The 19,780-nt window shown below is 30.5% G+C and overlaps 1 protein-coding gene across 2 annotated transcripts in view; it reads left to right on the plus strand.

Moving 5' to 3' along the window:
* The window catches only part of LOC107440564 (uncharacterized), a 69,911-nt gene that overhangs the window by 12,706 nt on the left and 37,425 nt on the right, over positions 1-19,780 (plus strand). For both annotated transcript variants that reach the window (XM_043050415.3, XM_043050413.3), the window contains exons 2-3: positions 9,478-9,558; positions 12,722-12,800. In XM_043050415.3, the coding sequence (XP_042906349.2) occupies positions 9,506-9,558; positions 12,722-12,800 (132 nt within the window). In that variant the 5' untranslated portion in view covers positions 9,478-9,505. The remainder of the gene's footprint in view (positions 1-9,477; positions 9,559-12,721; positions 12,801-19,780) is intronic.

Below are 19,780 nucleotides of genomic sequence, written 5' to 3' on the forward strand. Positions count from 1 at the left end.
ATTTTTTGTGACATCGCCCCTCTGTCTGTCCACAGAATTTAATAAGAGTAATTTTTTAGGATAAGTTGATTATCTCCCCATGCTTTAGTTAATTATTTTATTTTTAAAGGAAAATGTATTCACAATTTAAGGCAATGACATTAAAACTTATAGTATAAGTTAATTTTTGAAGTTAAGTATAAACTTTAAAATTTCAAGTTTTACCTAAGATTAATATTTTTAAATAAAATAATTATTATTTATATAAATTCTCCAAAAATAACTGGCAAAATGTCTTGGGATGAGTTGTTTCCTAACTCCGACTTGAAGGGAAAGAAAACTAAATAATTAAGTATAATTAATTGGAACTCTTAAACATAATTTAGATTTATTATTCTACTAAGCACCAGATTCCCCGTTCAAGAAAAACGGTAACTATAAAAAAAAAATAAAGTTAAAAAATCTTATGCCATTTTTATGTAAATTAGAATAGGCTATTAATAATTCCTTATGGAATATGATATGGTTTTTCTTTTTCGTATTTATGGCATAAATTATTCCGGACAAAAAAAATAAAATGAAATTTTCATTTCGAAGATTACACAAATGGATTTCAAATGGATGTTGCGGAAAGAAAGACGGTTAAATCGGTTTTCTGTGTTGCAAGCCGCTATTCCTGTTGTGTATGGGCCCTCAAGGTAGACAAGTGCTAGTGGTATGCGAAGCACGTGGATTCGCGCGCCCTCTTGAATTCAGCTGTATTCCTTCCCCGTTTTGGAATTTTACTTTTCCCCGTTATTAAGGGAGGGGACAACTACAAATATTTTGCACTTTAGTTTATGTTTATGGGGATGAAATAAAGGTGGCAAGAATTAACGTCGTTATTATTGATCACAATGAAACGTAAAACATTGAAGCTCCCATTTAAGGAAGGAAAAAAAAAAGGTAATCTTTGAATAATATAAAAATAGGTAAATAGAGCTTTAACCGAATATTTTTTTTTGGACATCAGTTGAAAGATCCCCTCCCCCCTCCTTACTAAGAAGTTTGAACACTAATTGTTTTTACTAATTAAATTATAGATTCGTAAATATGCCGACTATACTATTCAGGGGTCTGTTTAGAAGAAATTTGGGTCCGTTAACGGACCCTTCACAAAATATTTTAACTTAAAAACGGACCCTTCACAAAATATTTTAACTTAAAAACGGACCCTTCACAAAATGATTTTTCTTTTAATCGGACCCTTCACAAATTTTTTTTATCTTCATTATTATTTTATTAATCAAATAAATCCTTTCCAGGGCAGAAAACAAGAAAGATGGATGTAAACGAATTTAGCTTTGTCTTCGGCAGACGATTCTTCCATTATTCGTTCGAAATGAATATTCTGCGTTCAGCAGTATAGGCTAAATACTAAATATTTGTATGTTGCATCTCTAATTTAGAGGCAGCAATTGTTGTTTATTTTTTAAAATTTAATTTTTTTAATTATAATTTTACAGTGATGAGCATAATCTTGTATGTCTTTACAATTTAAAAACTCCTTGAAAAAGTTTTTTTTTGCAATAACGGACTCTATTTGCACAAATTCATAAAAGCGGACCCTGGTTGAAAGAATGTGAGTAATTTTTTCACAATTTCACGAAAAACGGACCTTTCACAAAATGTCTAGACAGACCCCTGCTATTAATAAACTTATAATAGATATACTATTAATAAACTTATAGTTATTAATATACTGTTCATGAACTTATAATAATTTGTCTCTTAGACAAATCCATCCTATTGTTACATTTTGTATTTAAAATGTAGCAGGGCAAGAAACTTCGATATTTTACTAATTACTTAATTGTAATTATTACTTACTTTACTTTATTGTTAAAACTGAACGGATTCATGAGGTTTTTTTATTCATAATTTTAAAACTACCCCTCCTTGAAATACTTTCTTAAAAATTGTATTTATTTGGGAATACGGGGTTTTATTTTTCCCCATTTGCTAAATCATAGGAACCTGGCAAAAAAAAGAAAGAAAAAAAAAAAGAAATCCAATTCTACGATAATTTTAGATTTACGAAACTATAAAAAGATTTGTAACAATCTCTCAAAACAGAGCCGCGATGGCTTAGGGGATAGAGCGTTTGCCTTCCAATGAGGTGAATCGGGTTCGATCCCAGAGATGGCTGGTCGATACGGATTCCGCATCCGGCTTCCATCGTAAAATATCCTCAGTGGTTGACGGATCATGGGTTTGAGTCCGCTTGCCGGCAGGTTATTCCGTGGGAGGTTCTCGTGGTCTTTTTCTCCATGTAACGTAAATGCGGGTTAGTTCCATCTGAAAGTCCTCCACGAAGGCAAATTTCTCCCAATACTTGATTCAGGAGTTTCCTTGTTTTTTGGATTGGATTCAAAATTGCAAGACTGCGGAGTTGAACCTTAGTAGTCGTAAACCCAAAACGGCCGCTCAATCGACTGTTATAAAATAATATAAAATCTCTCAAAACAGGGTCTTTTACAATGAGACTGAAATAATCTTTCAGCTAATCGTTCATTTCACCTCGTTAATCCGCAGCGGATAATGGATGAGTGGCAAGAAATCAAGATATGAGAGAATGAATTGATAATTCAGTTCCTTACTTGCTGATTTAAATTAGTAAATTGAAAATCCTTGATTATTAAGCTGCTAACGTGAGTTGACATTTATGTATTAATTATTCTTATGTATATAATAGACCATAAAATTGGCCAGTAATTTGCTTTAAAATGTGAAGGAGGGATAAAAAAATATCTGAGTTAATTTTAGCCAATTTTGAACTCTCTCGTTTAGAAATGTGTATTTGCTAAAGACGCAAGGCCACATTGACTAGGAGCTTTTTGTGAAAACTGGGTGGACAAGGGTCTGTTTAGAAGAAATTTGGGTCCCTTAACGGACCCTTCACAAAATATATTTTCATAAAAACGTATCCTTCACAGAATATTTTAGCTTAAAAACGGACTCTTCACAAAATAATTTATCTTTTAATCGAACCCTTCACAAATTTGTTTATCCTCATTATTGTTTTGTTAATCGAATAAACCCTTCCCAGGAAGGTGGGGGAAAGAAAGACCAATATAAATGAACTAAGTTTTGTCTTCGGCAGATCCTTCTTCCTTTATTCGTCCGAAATGAGTATTCTGTGTACAGCAGTATAGGCTAAATACCAAATATTTGTATATTGCATCTCTAATTTAGTAGCAGCAATAGCTGTTTATTTTTTAAAATTTATTTTTTTTATTATAATTTTGCAGTGTTGAGCATAATCTTGTATCTATTTACAATTTAAAAACTCCTTGAAATTTTTTTTTTGCAATAACAGGACCCTGTTTGCACAAATTCACAAATGCCGGACCCTGGTTGAAAGAATGTGACTTAACGTTTATTTTAAATTCGCAAATCACGAGTAATTTTTTCACAATTTTACAAAAACGGACCTTTCACAAAATGTTTGGGCGGACCCTTGGTGGAGGAAAAGTTAAAAATCTTTATATTAATTTACATACACATTACTATCGACTCCTTTAATTAAGCAAAAAAATTTTTTTTGATGGAGAAAACCGTAAAATCACTCCCCCATCAAAAAAAAAAAAGAAAAACACCGAAAAGAAAATTTTTATTCGTTGTTAACCTTTCGAGATTATTGTAATAAAATCCATAAAAAAAATTGCTGACAAACAATATATCAACACATAAGTAATAATAACTAAACAATTTATGAACTTCAAATATAATTAGAAATTCTAATAAGAGGGGAAGTATTATATGTAAGAGGACGTTGCAGCCAAAAATCGCGATTCAACCAATTGGATAATTTTTGAGTTGTCAAATTTTAAAAATGTCGTATATTTAAAATTTGATTTCACGAGAACTATTCAACCAATTAAATCCAAATTTTGTATTCTGAAAAAAAAAATTACCTTCTTTAAAATAATTTCAAGTTTTTTTCGATAATCATTAAACTAAATGAAGAAAAATAATATAAATTATTTATTGCAAAATACGCAAAAAGTAAAATTATCATCAAGGGGTCTGACTGAACTTCAACCGCTTTTCTGACCAAACAATTAAGACCATATTTCCCAGATTGCCACTACCCTTCAATATTGAGAGTCAGGAATCCAGATCCGTCAAAAATTAGATATGTTTGTTTAGCGAAAAATCATTTTTGTTCCTGATTAAAATATCGTCTACACTAATTTAGAATTTTTAAGTTTAGTTTCTCGAACCATTAATACGTGAAGATCGGGTCATATCGCTGGTTCAAAACTAAATTAGTTTTGAACCAGCGATATGATCTAATATGATATTCAGTGTTCCTCCCCCTCTTCCTTTTGCTGTTGTTGTTGTTCATTTACGTCGCACTAGAGCTGCACAATGGGCTATTGGCGACGGTCTGGGAAACATCCCTGAGGATGATCCGAAGACATTCCATCACAATTATGATCCTCTGCGGAGGGGATGACTCTCCCGCTTCGGTAGCCCGACGGCCTGAGCACGAAGTCGAGCACTTTACGGTAGAACAGTTTAACGAGGACCAATACCGCACACCCTCGGTCCCTACGCAGACTGATCCAAGTGATCACCCACCCGCACACTGACAGCAGCCACCGATGCTTGACTTCGGTGATCTGCTGGATCGGTGATCTCTTCCTTTTGCATTGAATATAAAATAGTAATAGCAAGGGTGCATTTTTTACGAAAGAAATTTTATTTCTTATCATTAGATTCAAATTTAAATGATTAATGAATGTTTTTAGTTTGTTTGAATCATGAGTAATAGCATTGTTTTGTAATTTTAACTAAAAACTTAGTAATATATGTTATTTTATTTTATGTCCGTTGTTGAACAGCCGACCCAGTGTTGCGTTTACGACTACTAATTCCGTAGCCTTGTAATTTTAAACCAATCCAAAAGACAAGGAAACTCCTGGATCAGTACCCTCATAGGTATGATTTGTTATGGAAACATGGAGGACTTTGCGACTCGACAGATTTAACGTGCATCAGTCACCATTTACTACACGGAGAGTCTGCGGCCGGTGGGGTCCGAACCCACGAACTTTTGGACTTGTGCCTAGTGCTCTACCAACTAGGCTATCCCGGCCTCTTAGTTATATGTTATGGCCGGGATGCATAACCTTTTTTAATAGCGGCCCGCAAAAACTTTAAAAAAAAAAAAAAGACATGTTGGTGCCAACTGAGTAAAATAAAATTAATTTAAAGATATAATTACTTATGCAGTAACTTGTAAAATTAGTAAGAAATTATGTTTTCCTGCAAGTATTGTTTTCAGAATCACGAATGTAACTTGAATAAATAAAATGATTACAATTTAGTTTAGGATAAGTCAGACCAGTAAAAATAATAATATTAATTATCTAATACAGCGGTGTTTTTTTTCCACTTTTTATATTTTACATTAGTATTCCTCTTATGTACATATTTTTAATGATATTTAAAACTCTTCTAAGGGGATTTATCAAGTTTGGGGGCCAATATTGGCCAGTTGGCCATTAGACCCTTGTATAAAGGATGCCTCCTTTTGTATTCGCTCATTAATTTATTACATTTTGTTTATGCTTATTCTTTTGTAGTTTAAAATGATACATCCAATATAAATAAATTTCTTTCCTTTGTCTTGGCAATAGGACATAATTAAATATTACCTCTACCCTATAACAGTTAATATGCGATTATAAATATTCTTAATATTATAAATATTTATTTCTGGTGTTAATGCAAAAAAAAAAAAAAAGAATTCTTTAGCTGCTTATTCACATTTTTAAATAAATTCGTTTAATTCCTTATGATTATTTAGAAATATAATACCATTTTGGTGATATTCAACCAGCCCAATGTCTTAATTATCCAACAACATTGAAAACAGTTCGAAAATTTAATGTATTTCTAAACCAAATAATATTGTTTTGTGGGTATAAAAAATTAACCTGTGAGTATAATAATCATAAAAAATACACGAAAAATACCGAATAATAAATAATTTTAAATTCCATCCACAAAAAATTTAAATAATCGATTTTAATTTACATTCTTCTGTTCCTCCTTGATTTTTTAAGATGCGATAAATTTCAGATTCTAGGTAACAAATTAGCTTCTGTCCAACCTATAAAATATTAACACTATGATAATTAACTTAACGGTTACATAATCTTGTCACCTGAAATGGAATGGATCTATGATATTGCGCATTAATTTTTTCGACTGGTCCCTTGTGTCTCTCTATGGGGAGAGGCGCATGATGACACTTTGCTGGCTCAAGGATTTGAAATCGCAGTTGCTTTGTAGCTCGGGAATTTCGTGGAGGAGGGGACGATGCTATTCGTGCATAAAGCAATGCCCTGTTCCCCCCCATCTCTCCTCCTCTGTGTTTTGCCAATTCTATTCCCCCTCAACGTTTGCCGCGCTGCTCAAGAAAGTATGCGCTTTGATTATTGCTTTTTTTTCTCTTCTTAATATGTGTATGTATGCTACTTGCATACCGTGGAATGATGGCACGCGTTTTCTCGAAATTATTCTCCCAAGAGAAGTTGACCTTGAAAAGCTTTCTTGCATAATAGAGGCTACTCCCAATATTATGTTATGTCTATTTTCCTAGAACTCACTTGGATTTCCTTGTGTTGCACTCTTATTATTTTTTTAAGAGTTTATTTTGTTTCAAGAAATTTTTTTTTCAAATAAAAATAATTTAAGTGAATAATTTGGTTTGTAATCCGAAGTATAATGTTTTATTTTTATTTCGTGTTGATATGAGATAATCTGGATTTAAGCAACCTCTTTTTTTTTTTTTTTTTTTTGTTTTTGTTTGAATGTATTGGAATAAATCGTATGCCAGAATTTAATGTTCTTGCTTTTAAAAGTGTTTTAATAAATCCTATTTGAAAGTTACAAATTAAACTAGAATTAATCTTATGAATGCATACGATATAAATAAAAAAATTAATTTCAATGCTAATCGGTTTAGATTAGGAGTATGTCTTTCTATAAGAAGGGTCGCCGAAAAAAAAAATAAAACTATCATTCGGGGTCCGCTGTGAATGCAGTTTTTATTCCAATTAATTATTTCTTAGTGTAAAAAGAAAAATATTTGTTTTGAAAATTTATAGTCAAAGTATGACATTATCTTTCAAAGTAATGAAATAAAATGTTTAAAATAATATAATATTTTAAAGTGGATGTGTAGTATTTTCGAAGTATTAAAAAAAAGCAATTAAAAAAAAAGCGGAATTAAGCAAGTGTTTTTTTTTTTTTTTTTTAAATAAAACTAAAATATATTTCAGATTTTTAACTTTCCGTATGGGTGATTCTACAATATTTTTAGCATAAGTTGTAAAAAATAAATAAGAAAAATTTTAGAAAATCATTAAAATTCTTCAATTTGTTAGTAGATACAATAGTGTTTTGTCAGCAGGGCTTAAAAGTCTATTTTTTTTAAAACTCTTATTTGATAGCAAAAAGTTTATTAACTCGATTCTAAGCATAGTTTTAAAGCAAAAAAAATTTTTTTTAACACTCTTACTGTATCAATCTTCATATCTGGATATTTTTATAATACTGATAATAAAATTAACACCATTCCAATCTATATTCATTTGGCCCGTAAATTATAAACGAGTAAATACACGTAAGGGAAAAGGGCTGGTGGATGACAATTCAGAATTAGTGTTCTCAACAAGCAATATCACTAAATATATGTATAGCTTTGTTTGCTGTCGGGATTTGTTGGATTTGTAAGGGTTATCACTATGCTTAGTTAAATGCAATTATATTTTACATTCTTGTTTTTAAAAAACAATGTTGGTGACGAGTTAAGACTTTTAAGGAAGCAAATCTTACAAAGTAATCATTAAATCTTTCAAGAAAAGTAAAGTACAATTTCAATCAGAACAATAAGTTACTAAGCTTGTGTTGTAACAGTGTTGCCATTTTTGAAATTTTTTATCGATTTAAAAAAGCATATTGTACTTTTTAGCCATGTGGATGATATTATTCTATGTTCATGTGGCATTATTAGTATTGGTTAGTTTGTTTCAATATGCTGTAAACCGTGTGCATGATAATTTCAGAAAATATGTCTTTAAAAATTTAAATCTCAATTTTTTTTTCAATTAGAGAGAATTGTATAATTTATGCCCAAAAACTTTTCGCTTACATGTGTCCAATTAGATCTGATTTAATTCAGATGGCTAGGCATAATCACCTTTAGAGTTGCAAGTACCCAATTGTTAATCGCTTGAAAGTCGCTCAACGTCGAGTTCATGAGAGAGAACCAAGCAATTAGTCAGAGTTACGCTGCCGAAGACAATAATGTCAAAGTGGAGCCGCGAAACAGTGGGTTTCTGAAGGCCCGCCGAACATCCATTGAACCGAATGCAGCAACACAGCGAACCCGAAAACTAGTTCCATCTTTCCGTCTTGCAATATTTGTCATTGTTTAAGACCTTCCTTTGTGTTGTTTTATTTCAAATTAAGTACGTAATCCACTGTATGAGCTTAATTAATGAAACCACGAAGTGACGAGTCTGTGTATGAGAAGAAAACATTCATATAGCAATGCTGTTTATTGCAGCTAGATCAATGTGGTGCTTTGAATCAGTAAGTTCATGAGGGGGCGAGCTGGTTACCAAAGACGTCTAGTACCTATATGTAAACATTAGTTGAATATCGATTATACGAATTCCAATTATCAATTGACTTTCGAATATGAATACATAGATTAAAAATATCAAGGTTACGCGATTTTCCTAATCACCACACTTTTCCCCTTTCTGTTACCATAGTTACGAAAAACTTTGTTTTTCTTACTGCTGTGCATTTCAATTTGAAGTGGAAATATACTGGCGTGTGAAAAAAAGCATACCACGTGGATGTCACGGGAGCGGGAGGGAAAAGTTCGGAGAGTGGGGAAATCATGTAACCTTGAGACTCCTACTCTATGAACAAAGAGTATAGTACTGCATAATAACCATATTATTTTTATTTATTTTTTTAGTCACAGAGTTTTCAAGTCTAACGAGTATTTTTTTTTCTATCTTGCTAATTTGTGATTCTCTGTGTTAGGACAATCGAGATAAGCTGGCGGTGTTCTAGCTGTAAAATAAAATAGCAATTACTTGAATGAGCGTGGAAGTAAAGATGAAGTTGACGTCCTACAATTCAAATAAGGCCTTCTTGAAACACTGTTTCCGAAAATATCTCTTAACTGCGCACTGTGCTTCAGTAATAAAGAGTGTAACAAGAATCAAACCATTTTTTAATTTACACTAAACACCTTTGCTTTTGTCTTTAAGTTATCTTAAGATTTTGTCTTTAAGTTATTTTGTTTATCATAGGTTGTTTTTACAAAGTACATTGTAATACATAGTTCTAGCTCTGAATTTCTGTACATATTTTAATTGGAAGATAATATGGTATACATTTTTTGTTTTATTTTTATATTAGGTGCAGCTGAGTCGTGTCATGGCTCGTAATGAAAGGCTGGGAAATTGCTGGTCCCAGCCCCCTCGGCCATCAACAGTTAAGGTAAGAATAGAAATCAGATTATTATTATTATTATTATTTTTTTACCAATATTCTTCCTTTCTATTGAAACGTTAAGGTTGTTAAATAAAATGTTTTATTATTGTTAAAGAAATTTTTTTCTTTCATTTTTTAAAATATCTCTTATTCAAAATTAGAATTAGTAACATATCAGTAATAATTATTTCGTATCGTATAGTGTAAGCAGTTATTTCACTATTTTAAGTCCCCTAAATTATTTGACTTTTTTAATGGATGTGCTAGAAGATACACTTATAACATTTCTAACTTTCAAACGAATTTATTTATTAATACTGGAAATTTCTGCGTTAAAGTATCAGTGCAAAACGATCCTGATTGTGTTCTGGACAAATAATGTCTATGCATTGATTAGTGACAGTTCAATTATCTTGCCAAATGCTTAAAAAAAAAGAGCGGGCTTCATTCATAAATTTTGCTATATTTTCTTTTGGTGCATAATATTAAAGAATAAGTAAATGAATTACAATCAATAAAAAAAAATTGATTGCTTCCTGGAATAGATCGGCAGAAAATATGGGACAAAGTGAATGACCTAGTTCAGGAACGGCGAACTTTTTTCGATCTGTGTGCCTGTTGAATTATGGTTTATTATTTTCAAATGATGAACAGTGTTTTTTTTTTTTTGTTAAAAAAATGTTTGTAAGGCACTGCTTTTGTTTCAAAATACAGAATTACATTGTGTTATTATATTTGTTGTTTCGTTTTCAACTTGTTTTAAATTTGAAACAAGGCGATTTCTTGTAAAATTCATTGATGAGCACATCTGCTCACCACATAGTCAGGGGTCTGTCTAGGTTTTTCTGAAAGGTACCTATTTTGTGAAAATTTAGACGTAATTTGTGAAAATTAAAAATTATATTAAAAAATCAACGCAAAAATATGGATTTTTCATTTCTTATGGGATACAAAAATAAAATTTTAAGAAAAAGTATTTTGTGAAACTACCGTTTTTCCTAAATTTGAATTTGTGAAAGTACCGCTAAACGGTAGTAAATTTGGCCTGGACAGATCCCTGATAGTCCAAATTTACTAGATTGCAATTTTTTTCATAATTTTTAATTTATCACCGTACTGTTCATTGCAGTCATGTGCTTACTCAGAAGAAGCCTACGACGTAGACTTCCATAGCATGGTCTAGTAATCTTTGCGTTCTGGAAAATGTCATAATGGCGCCCTCAAACATGCTAGTTTCTGAATTCACCTTTGATAATAATCGCTTGTAATGAGGATTTTTTTACCACGTTTATATTAACTTGCCTTCGTGTATGTCTGTCCGGGTGGAATTTTGTAATCGATTTTAAACTTCCCGACTAGCTACAAACTTCAAATTTGGCACATAGTTCAGAACTGGATAACTAAGTATGAAAATGAAGAGAAAGAAGACAAAGTAAAATAAAATTAAAATTTAAAAAAAATTATTATTTTCGCGATTGTCTTTTGTATTCGATTCCATTATTTCAAATTAGTATTACATGTCAGGTGAAAAGATTTTTATTGTCGGAGTATTTTTATTGGCTGAAAAATCACGTGGTAGGATCCAGCTTTTCCTCATTCATTTCCAGATTGTTTTGGTTGTCATCATAAAACTAATGAAAGTCGTAAAGGTATTGTTTTTCTATAAAGATTTTTGTATCCCTAATTTAAAATTAAAGTTCTATTAATACATGAGAGTAATGTTATATTAATGTGTGTTTGTGTGCTCATGTGAATATGTGTATGTATATCTGTAATTGTAATTGTATCTGAATGTGTATGTGGCTGTGTATGAGTAAGAAAATGTGTACATGTATGTGTATATGAACTATTATGTTATGTATTTCATGCGCCCCACGTTTTTCGTTTAAATCTTACAAGTAAGACTTGAATAGCTTTGCAGCGATGTAGTTTCCTCTCGACTAATTTGCCGAATTGCTTTGTCTACACACCTTCGTTTACATTTGCTGGTCCCGTCTTTGAGGTATACTTTGTGACATAATGTACAATAGCTTCATTTCATTCGCATGATTATATGTCTATATTGGCATTCCAGAACTCAAGAATTTTCTGATTATAATTACAGACCTATTTTTCAAAGCTATTAAAAGTTCAGATTCACCAATTTTAATGACAATCTCTAAGATCATAGGAATATGTATGAAGTTGAAAAACATTATTTTATATTTTTTAGTCCTTTTTTTTTTAAATTATAATTTTTTTAATTTTTCATTTATTATTTTATATTTTTTTAAATTATAATTTTTAAATTTTTATTTTTCAATTATTATTCTTCACTACAAAAAACTTTTTAAAATTATATATTTTTTTATTTAGATTATTTTAAAATGTTGTCTTTGGGAAATGTAGTTGAATTAAAGTAATTTGATATACATTTCTTGCGTTAACTTTATTCATGTTGCGTAATTTAATATAAACCACCGAAAAATATATCACGTGTCACACAGTGGCACGTGTGCCATGGATTCGTCATCTCTGACCTAGTTCTTTTCTCTTAAATTTATGTTTACAGAATAAAGTTGATGCCGTAATTTAATAATGAATTTTTTTTTTAAAAATTTATTGACTATGAACAATGTGTTATTCCGAATAAGCATATGACATGGACTTCCATAGCATGACCACCCGGTCACAAGTTACCCTATCTTCCTAGAAAATGTCATAATATTGCCCGCAGTCGTGCTTCCATAAAGTTCTCCACGAAGGCAAAATTTCACTTGATCCTGGAGTTCCTTTGTCTTCTGGATTAAGTTCAAAATTACAAGGCTGCGGAGTTGAACATAAGTAGTCGTAATCCCAAAAATTGGGTCGGCTGTTCAATGACAGTTATAAAATGTGAAATAAAATAAAATAAAGTGCCTGTCTTCAGTGAATGTAGTTGAATAAAAGTGATTTAAAATTTCTTGCGTGTCACCAAAATATATATATCACGAGCCACAGGTTCGCCATCTCTGACCTAGTCCTCTTAAATTTCCATTTAAATTAGATCCAATCATTTAATTTAACAATGAATCTTTTTGAAAATTCACTGACTATGCGCTGATGTTTTTTTTAATAAATCTTATGTACTTGCATAAAAATTTGGATTAAGCAATTTCTGATATTTTGTTTCTTAAATTTTTCATTTTAGAATAGAACTAATTGCAGCAGGGGGCTGGGATCTACAGATCTGGATGAAGTGGGAGACATCGTTAATGCCTTTTCATCTCGTAAGTTGGACTCTGTTTTTACTTTTTATTCTACTAAAAAATGCACATATTCTAATAACAAATGGCACAAAGATTGTTTTTATAGAGGTATTATTTGTTTGCTGTAAATTAAGCGTTTTCTGACAGAGCGGCACAATTAGATGGGCTAGAGTTGATAGTGAAATATACTTTTTCAAGCAGTGTAGGTTAGTTCTAGTATTTTAATCACTGTATAAATTAAATTCAATTTTACTTCCCTGAAATTCTTTATGAAAATATCCTATCCGACAAAAGTAATGTGACGTTTTTCAAAACGTAACTGTGTGTTGTATTCGAAAATTGACTGACGATTTCAAAAATCAATCAAAGTAAAACGCAGGGATATAGAAATTTACGGTTTGTTGCATCTGCTGAGGAAACCAACGATTTTTCTCATTAATTTTAAATTTAATTATTAAGTTCGTCAATAGGTGGCCCTGCTAGCTGTTACCATTACCATTCTCTGCTGCATGTCTGACCAATTTGACTAAAATATTTACACGATCGGCTGTTAGCTTTGTTCTCTGTACCACGTTGTTGATGCATATAGTAGTCATTTTGGTAAAGTGTTTCGATAGTCAGCAGCGTCATTTTTGGTGAACTTAGAGATTAATTTTAAACCTTAATAATTTAGTTTCTTGAGCAGAACGTATCAAACCGTGCTCTTCCCCTTTTTGTTATTTGATTTTTCAAATCTCCTGTCATTTTTGGTACACCCATTATCACCACAAACTTAAATTCAATAGAATTAAAGAAGATCATATTTTTCTTTTCCTATGCAAGAAGAGTTAATTAATTTTAATAATTAATGAGTGCCAAAACAGAAAATAAAGAAATAAAAGTTTCTAAACATAAATTCATAAGAGGATGATGATGGTGGACATCACAACTAAATTCTTGAATATGGAATACATCAACATTGCAACAACTTGATGAAGTCTTTAAAAGATGTAATTAAGTTATGTATGTTTTAAATAATTCGGCCTTAGTACGCTGCCGCTTATATTTCGCACAAAACTCATTGTAGGGTGAGTATGCTTATAATTTAAGTTTACAGTATGCAGAAGAGTTTTTTCTGCTTTGTTAATACAGAAGTTATGTTAGTTATTAATATTAAATTGGAAATTAGTCATCATACCTTCTGAAACAAGTTAACATTTACAGAAGTATTGGAATTAGTGACAATCTAGCTTTTTATGACTTAATTATTTGTGTAACAGGTGTCCTATTTTCGAGGGGCATGAAATTAAAATTGACTGTCATAATATCGAGTTGTTTGATAATTAATGTCGTTTTTTTCATGTTTTTCAATGTGAATTTTTTTGTATTAACAACAAATATTAATCAATGATATATTGACCATTCTGTTGGATGACCTTTTGCCACCTTTCGGTAAGTTGAAAAATTCCACATTCGAGGAAGCTTTGGTTTTTAGAAACGAAGAACTGGTCCAACTCATTTTTAATAACCTGATCGGAATCGAAAATTTTAACTATTCAAATGGTTTTGAAGGGATCGAAACAAATGGTAATCCGATGGTTCTAAGTCAGGGCTATCGGGTGGATGTGGCATCAGTTCCCAATTCAGCTCCATTAATTTTTGACGGGTTATCCAAGATGTGTGGGGTTTAGCGTTATCATGATGAAATATAACTCTTTTGTGATTGGCCAGTGCAGGGCATTTTTTCTTGATTTCTTCGTTCAATTTCGATAGTTGACGACAGTAGACATTTGAATCAATAGTTTGATTCCTTGGACGACCAGTATGTGGTGCATCTTGCACATATTTCCAGCACGAAAGCGAGCAAACCAACGCTGACACTGGCGTTCAGTAAGGCAGTCCTCACCATAAACTTCACACAATTTCTTCCTAGCTTGCACCGCATTTTTGCCCTTTCGGAAGTAAAACAATAAAATATGACGATAATGCTCTTTTTGAGTGTCCATTTTCAACTAAATTTTTAGCCAACTTGTTGTTTACTAATGACGCTCTGGTTTTGACTAAAGAAAGTCTAAAGTCTAATCTTCAAAATAGTATACAATAATATAAGCCACGCAATCACTACTACATTAAATATGCAATTCAAGTCATCTATGAGAAAAAAACGACATAAATTATCGAACAACCCTATAATTTTCTAAATTTAACACATAAGAAAGAAAAAAATCCTTTCCTGCAAAAAGATTATTTTTTCTCTTGTTTTTAACTTTGAATTTAAACTAATGATAGTGTTGAAATTATTGTCTTGTCTTACGCTATTTTGAAAGGGATATGTACAGTCGGCAAAAAAAAAAAGATATCACCCTGAATAACTTTTGTTCTAATGATCGGATTTTCACGATTTAAGTGTCAATCTTAATGGTTCCTGGGGGTGACCTCAAATATGCTAATTAATTAGTGCTAACTATTAATTAAGTAACGAAATCAGACACAAAAACGTACTTTCTCTGAATAAACATGCATTTTTTTTTACATATTTGGAATCCTGACCCTTAAAATAGGGGGGGTAGACAAAATTTCGAAAAAAATGGGTTGTAAATTAGGTCGCAATAAGGATTTATATATCTGGCGATGGTTTAAAAATATGCCAAATTACCTCGCCATAGAAGGGGAAATAATTTATAACAACCATAAAGAAACTGAATGAATGACAAGATGGGAAAAGATAGTGCTTCTCGTTGCTAAGCAACCAAAAGAATTTTTCGCGTTGCTTTCTGGGCTTTTTTTTTTTTTTTAAATCTCCTTTAAAAAGGAAATTTAAATAAATTAATAAATTATTTTTGATTCTCCAAGATTATAGAATCTTTGACTTTTTATCTGACATTATTTATTTTTTTAAAGCTGTTTTAATGTAATTTGTAGGACAGTTTCGAATTAAAACCAATTTTCATAAGTTATCATAAATTTATGAAGAGTTGTAGGGTTAAATGCTTTTGCCCCTCACTTCGAGTTTCTTAGGAAAGGAAAAAAAAGTGATCAAGCAAAGGTGGACCTGAAAAAAGATAGCTATTCTGATGCATAATCGCAAAATTTTATAGAAATCACGGTATTTATTTTCGATAAAATTGTAAAACTTAATAAAGTTTATATGGCATTTTAAAAGCATTTTGATATATATATATATATATATATATATATATATATATATATATATATATATATATATATATATATATATATATATATATATATATATATATATATATATATATATATATATATATATATATATATATATATATATATATATATATATATATAATATATATATATATATATATATATATCAATATTATAATAAAAAAAACAAAAAAAAAACACGAAGAAAATTACGAGTTGATGTTATTTACACACTCCTTTCGTTAGTTCTTTAAAAAACATGATTAAAAGAAAATTAGGTTTATAATACCCTTAATTAAACAAGAGTAACAATTGTTACAGTTTTTACAATACTTTTTCAACTCTGACACTCTTTTCATGAGATAACTTCTTTTGCCAACGATTTTGTCCCTTTTTTTTGTTAATTGAAACCAGCTTACGCATTCTTGTAATTTTTACATTTTATCTTTGAAATTTCAATCTCGAAAGACATGCATGAAGTGACGCCTAGTCCAAAGAATCTAAGTTAAATAGTTGTAAGGCCGATTATTACGAAAACAATTAACTACTCTGGTTCAATGAAACAATTACAGTAAAACTTGTGTAAGTTGATCACTTCATGTGCATTGTTTTAGTGGCCAACGTAGACAAGTGGTCAACTTATAGAAGGGGTGGGACATTGTTTACTTTTTCGTTTCCTACATGTTGCTATACATTTAAATTTTTTTTTTACTTGACTTAAAAATTTGATTTAGCAAATGGCCAAATGAATATCTCAAGAAATGTGTTTAAACCTAAACGAACTTCAATTTGTTACACAGATATAATTTTAATATTAAACTAACTTTTTAAAAAAAATTATTTTGTTAGTTATGCATGTGAAGTGTTTAATAAAAATAATTTCTTAAAATATCAGAACACGAAAACATTGAAAACTTTAACAAAACAAAATTATTTTAACACTTCAAAATTTATTCTGTTATTACTACACATATAAGCCTATTTGCTCACTATTGCAACTGGAAGAGCAACTTTTCAACTAACACACCTGTTTTCAATGAATGGTCAAAAGCTGAGTCCCTACAGTTTCCCCAGATGGTCAACTCACAAAAGGGTTTAGATTAGCTTTTTACACTATTTCACCAAACAAGTGAAATATTAACATACATTGCAAAATGACAGAAACTTTGCTGAATTTTTTTTTCTGGTCAACTTATGAGGGTTTTAGAATAGAATTTCATAATACTCCTAGACAAAATTAACTTATTTCAGTGGTCAACATACAAGATAGACAGGTGGTCAAGTTACAAAGGTTTTGCTTCTTTATTATGTAGGAAAATTTCCGTTCTTGATAATTGAGGTCAACTTATTCAGATGTAAAACTTACAAGTGTGGTCAACTTGGCAGGTTTCACTGTATAAATAAATCATTAATATTCTTGTTTTTTTATTACGAAATATTAGGAATTTGTTTACATAATTTCTTCAAAACGTGTGTTAAAACTATGATTATAAGTTATTTAAGAAGAAGAAAGTCAAATGGAGTAAAAGAACAATTTGAGATGATGATTCTAAAAATAGCACGTTTTTCTAATCTTTTTACAATTTTTTATTTTAGTAGTTGTTTAACAAAACAAGGCATATCAAACATTTTCCTGATATAGCAATATTTTTTTGAACTGTGCAAAAGTTGAGAAATCATACAAACAACTTTTAAAGCAAATATTTTCAACTTTTTAAGACAAAAGGGTTAGCGCACAAGATTTTCTTTGAATGTTGAATTAAAATTGGATGCCCATAGTTTTTTTGTTCATTTAAAAAACAAAACAATCTGTTAAATTTTTCCCCTGTGCGCACATACGCATTTACTTTTCATTACTCGAATAAATAAGAAGCAATAAAAAAAATAAAATTAATAATTTATCTTCATTTTTCGTAAACAATAGTATTTTTAGTAAATAGTCAGCTGTTCTGCTTCGAATGATATTGTGTGTGATCAGTAGAATATTTTTAATTTCTTAACAAGATTTAATTCTCAGATAGCTGGCAATAATTCTAAGTTTTCTTTCAATAAGAACTTAGCAATAATTTAAAAAGTAATTTTATTTTAAAGAAAAACATAAATTAAAGTACTTAAACGATTGATTAATATATTATTGGACAAAAATATACATAATAGAATTTTAAAAAAATTGCATTAAAATTCAATAAAAAAGTTAGAAAAATAATTCTGCGAAACACGCACAGACAGGTAATTTACAAATTTATTTTAAGATTAAGGCGATATATAAGATGTAAAGAAGTTTTAAAAACCTCTACTCTAAACTCAGCTGCACGACAGCCCATGGAGGGCCAAGGCCTACTGTGCCCATCTCAGTTTTCTGGACCTAGGGCTCTGGGGTGCAGGAGCAGATGTTCCGTTCAGGTGGTCAGCCGAACGCGGAACCCCCAGTGTTTAGTTCCCAATCATGCTTGGTACTTATTTATCGACCCACTGAAGGGATGAAAGGCTGAGTCAGCCTTGCCCGGCCCGAGGAACGACAGCGCGAAGCGCTACCGCTCAGCCACCGGGCGAAGTTTTAAGATGATTAAAAATGTTGACTACGCATTCGTATTAATAATTATAAAATATATATTCAAGAAATTGATAAATATATTATTCCAAATCTATGCATACGTATGTATATTATTGAAATTGTATCAGTTATTGAAAAAGAAAATCAAAAATTAAAAAATAATCACATTAAGTAAGCACAATCTGGTGCATAATCATATTCTATCAGAAGCACGCCTTTATAAAACTAGACATTCGTTGAATAAAGTGTTTTTTATTCAAAATGCTTTATTTATAATTTCTTTACTAAATTACAAATAAATTATTAAATGACTAAAAAGAAACATCGTATTTTATAGTTTGAAAGAAATAAAAATAAAAGGATTAGCAAACGATTATTAGCGAAAAAAATATGAATGAAATTTTACACTACGCGCGAGAAGTCAAGTTCCTCGCAAGTTTATCACATTTTAATATTAATCGCCCCATTTAATCATTTTTTTATTGTCGCCAAATTATTTTTTCAAAAATAATTCATTTTAATTTTTTTCAGCTTGTAATAAATAAAAACAGTTGAAACTTTAGATTTTTGTATTGAAAAATATGTAGATTATTATGGTATAAAAAAAATCTTACCTTATAATTCAAAATTTTTTCATCCTCAATTTAATTAAATAATAAAAAATAATTAATAATTACTAAAAATTATTTTTTTCATGAAATTATCTTTGGGTAAATGAGTTTTATGAGTGGGCGCAATTTTCTTCAAATTGCTTCATTAGTTTTGAAAATATGACTAAAAACGTAAAAAGTGAAATTAACATTAACGGGTACGAACTTTGGATCGCTCTCCTGACCAAACTATGGGGACCATATTTCCCAGATTGCGGCTACCCCCTATATTTTGAAGCTTAGAAATCCAAATATGTTAAAAAAAATACATGTTTATTCAGAGAAAGTACGTTTTTGTGTCTAATTTCGTAACTTAATTAATAGTTAGCACTAATTAATTAGCATATTTGAGGTCACCCCCGGGAACCATTAAGATCGACGCTTAGATCGTGAAAATCCGATCATTAGAACAAAAGTTATTCAGGGTGATATCTTTTTTTTTTTGCGGACTGTACCGGAGAAATTTACTTGATTGCGGTAAATTTTGACTATGAGTTGGCCGCGAGCAATATTATCACGCCAAGTGATGCTAGCCACAATTCTGATGGGATCCGTGTTTTGAATCAACAAAATCCGTGTTTTGCTTAATATAACAACGTAAAGCTACCGGGAAGAAAAACTAATTATAAATAAATAAA

The sequence above is a fragment of the Parasteatoda tepidariorum genome, chromosome 6, assembly GCF_982258835.1.
Source record: "Parasteatoda tepidariorum strain Cologne lab strain chromosome 6, Ptep-v5.0, whole genome shotgun sequence".
Taxonomy (NCBI): Eukaryota; Metazoa; Arthropoda; class Arachnida; order Araneae; family Theridiidae; genus Parasteatoda; species Parasteatoda tepidariorum.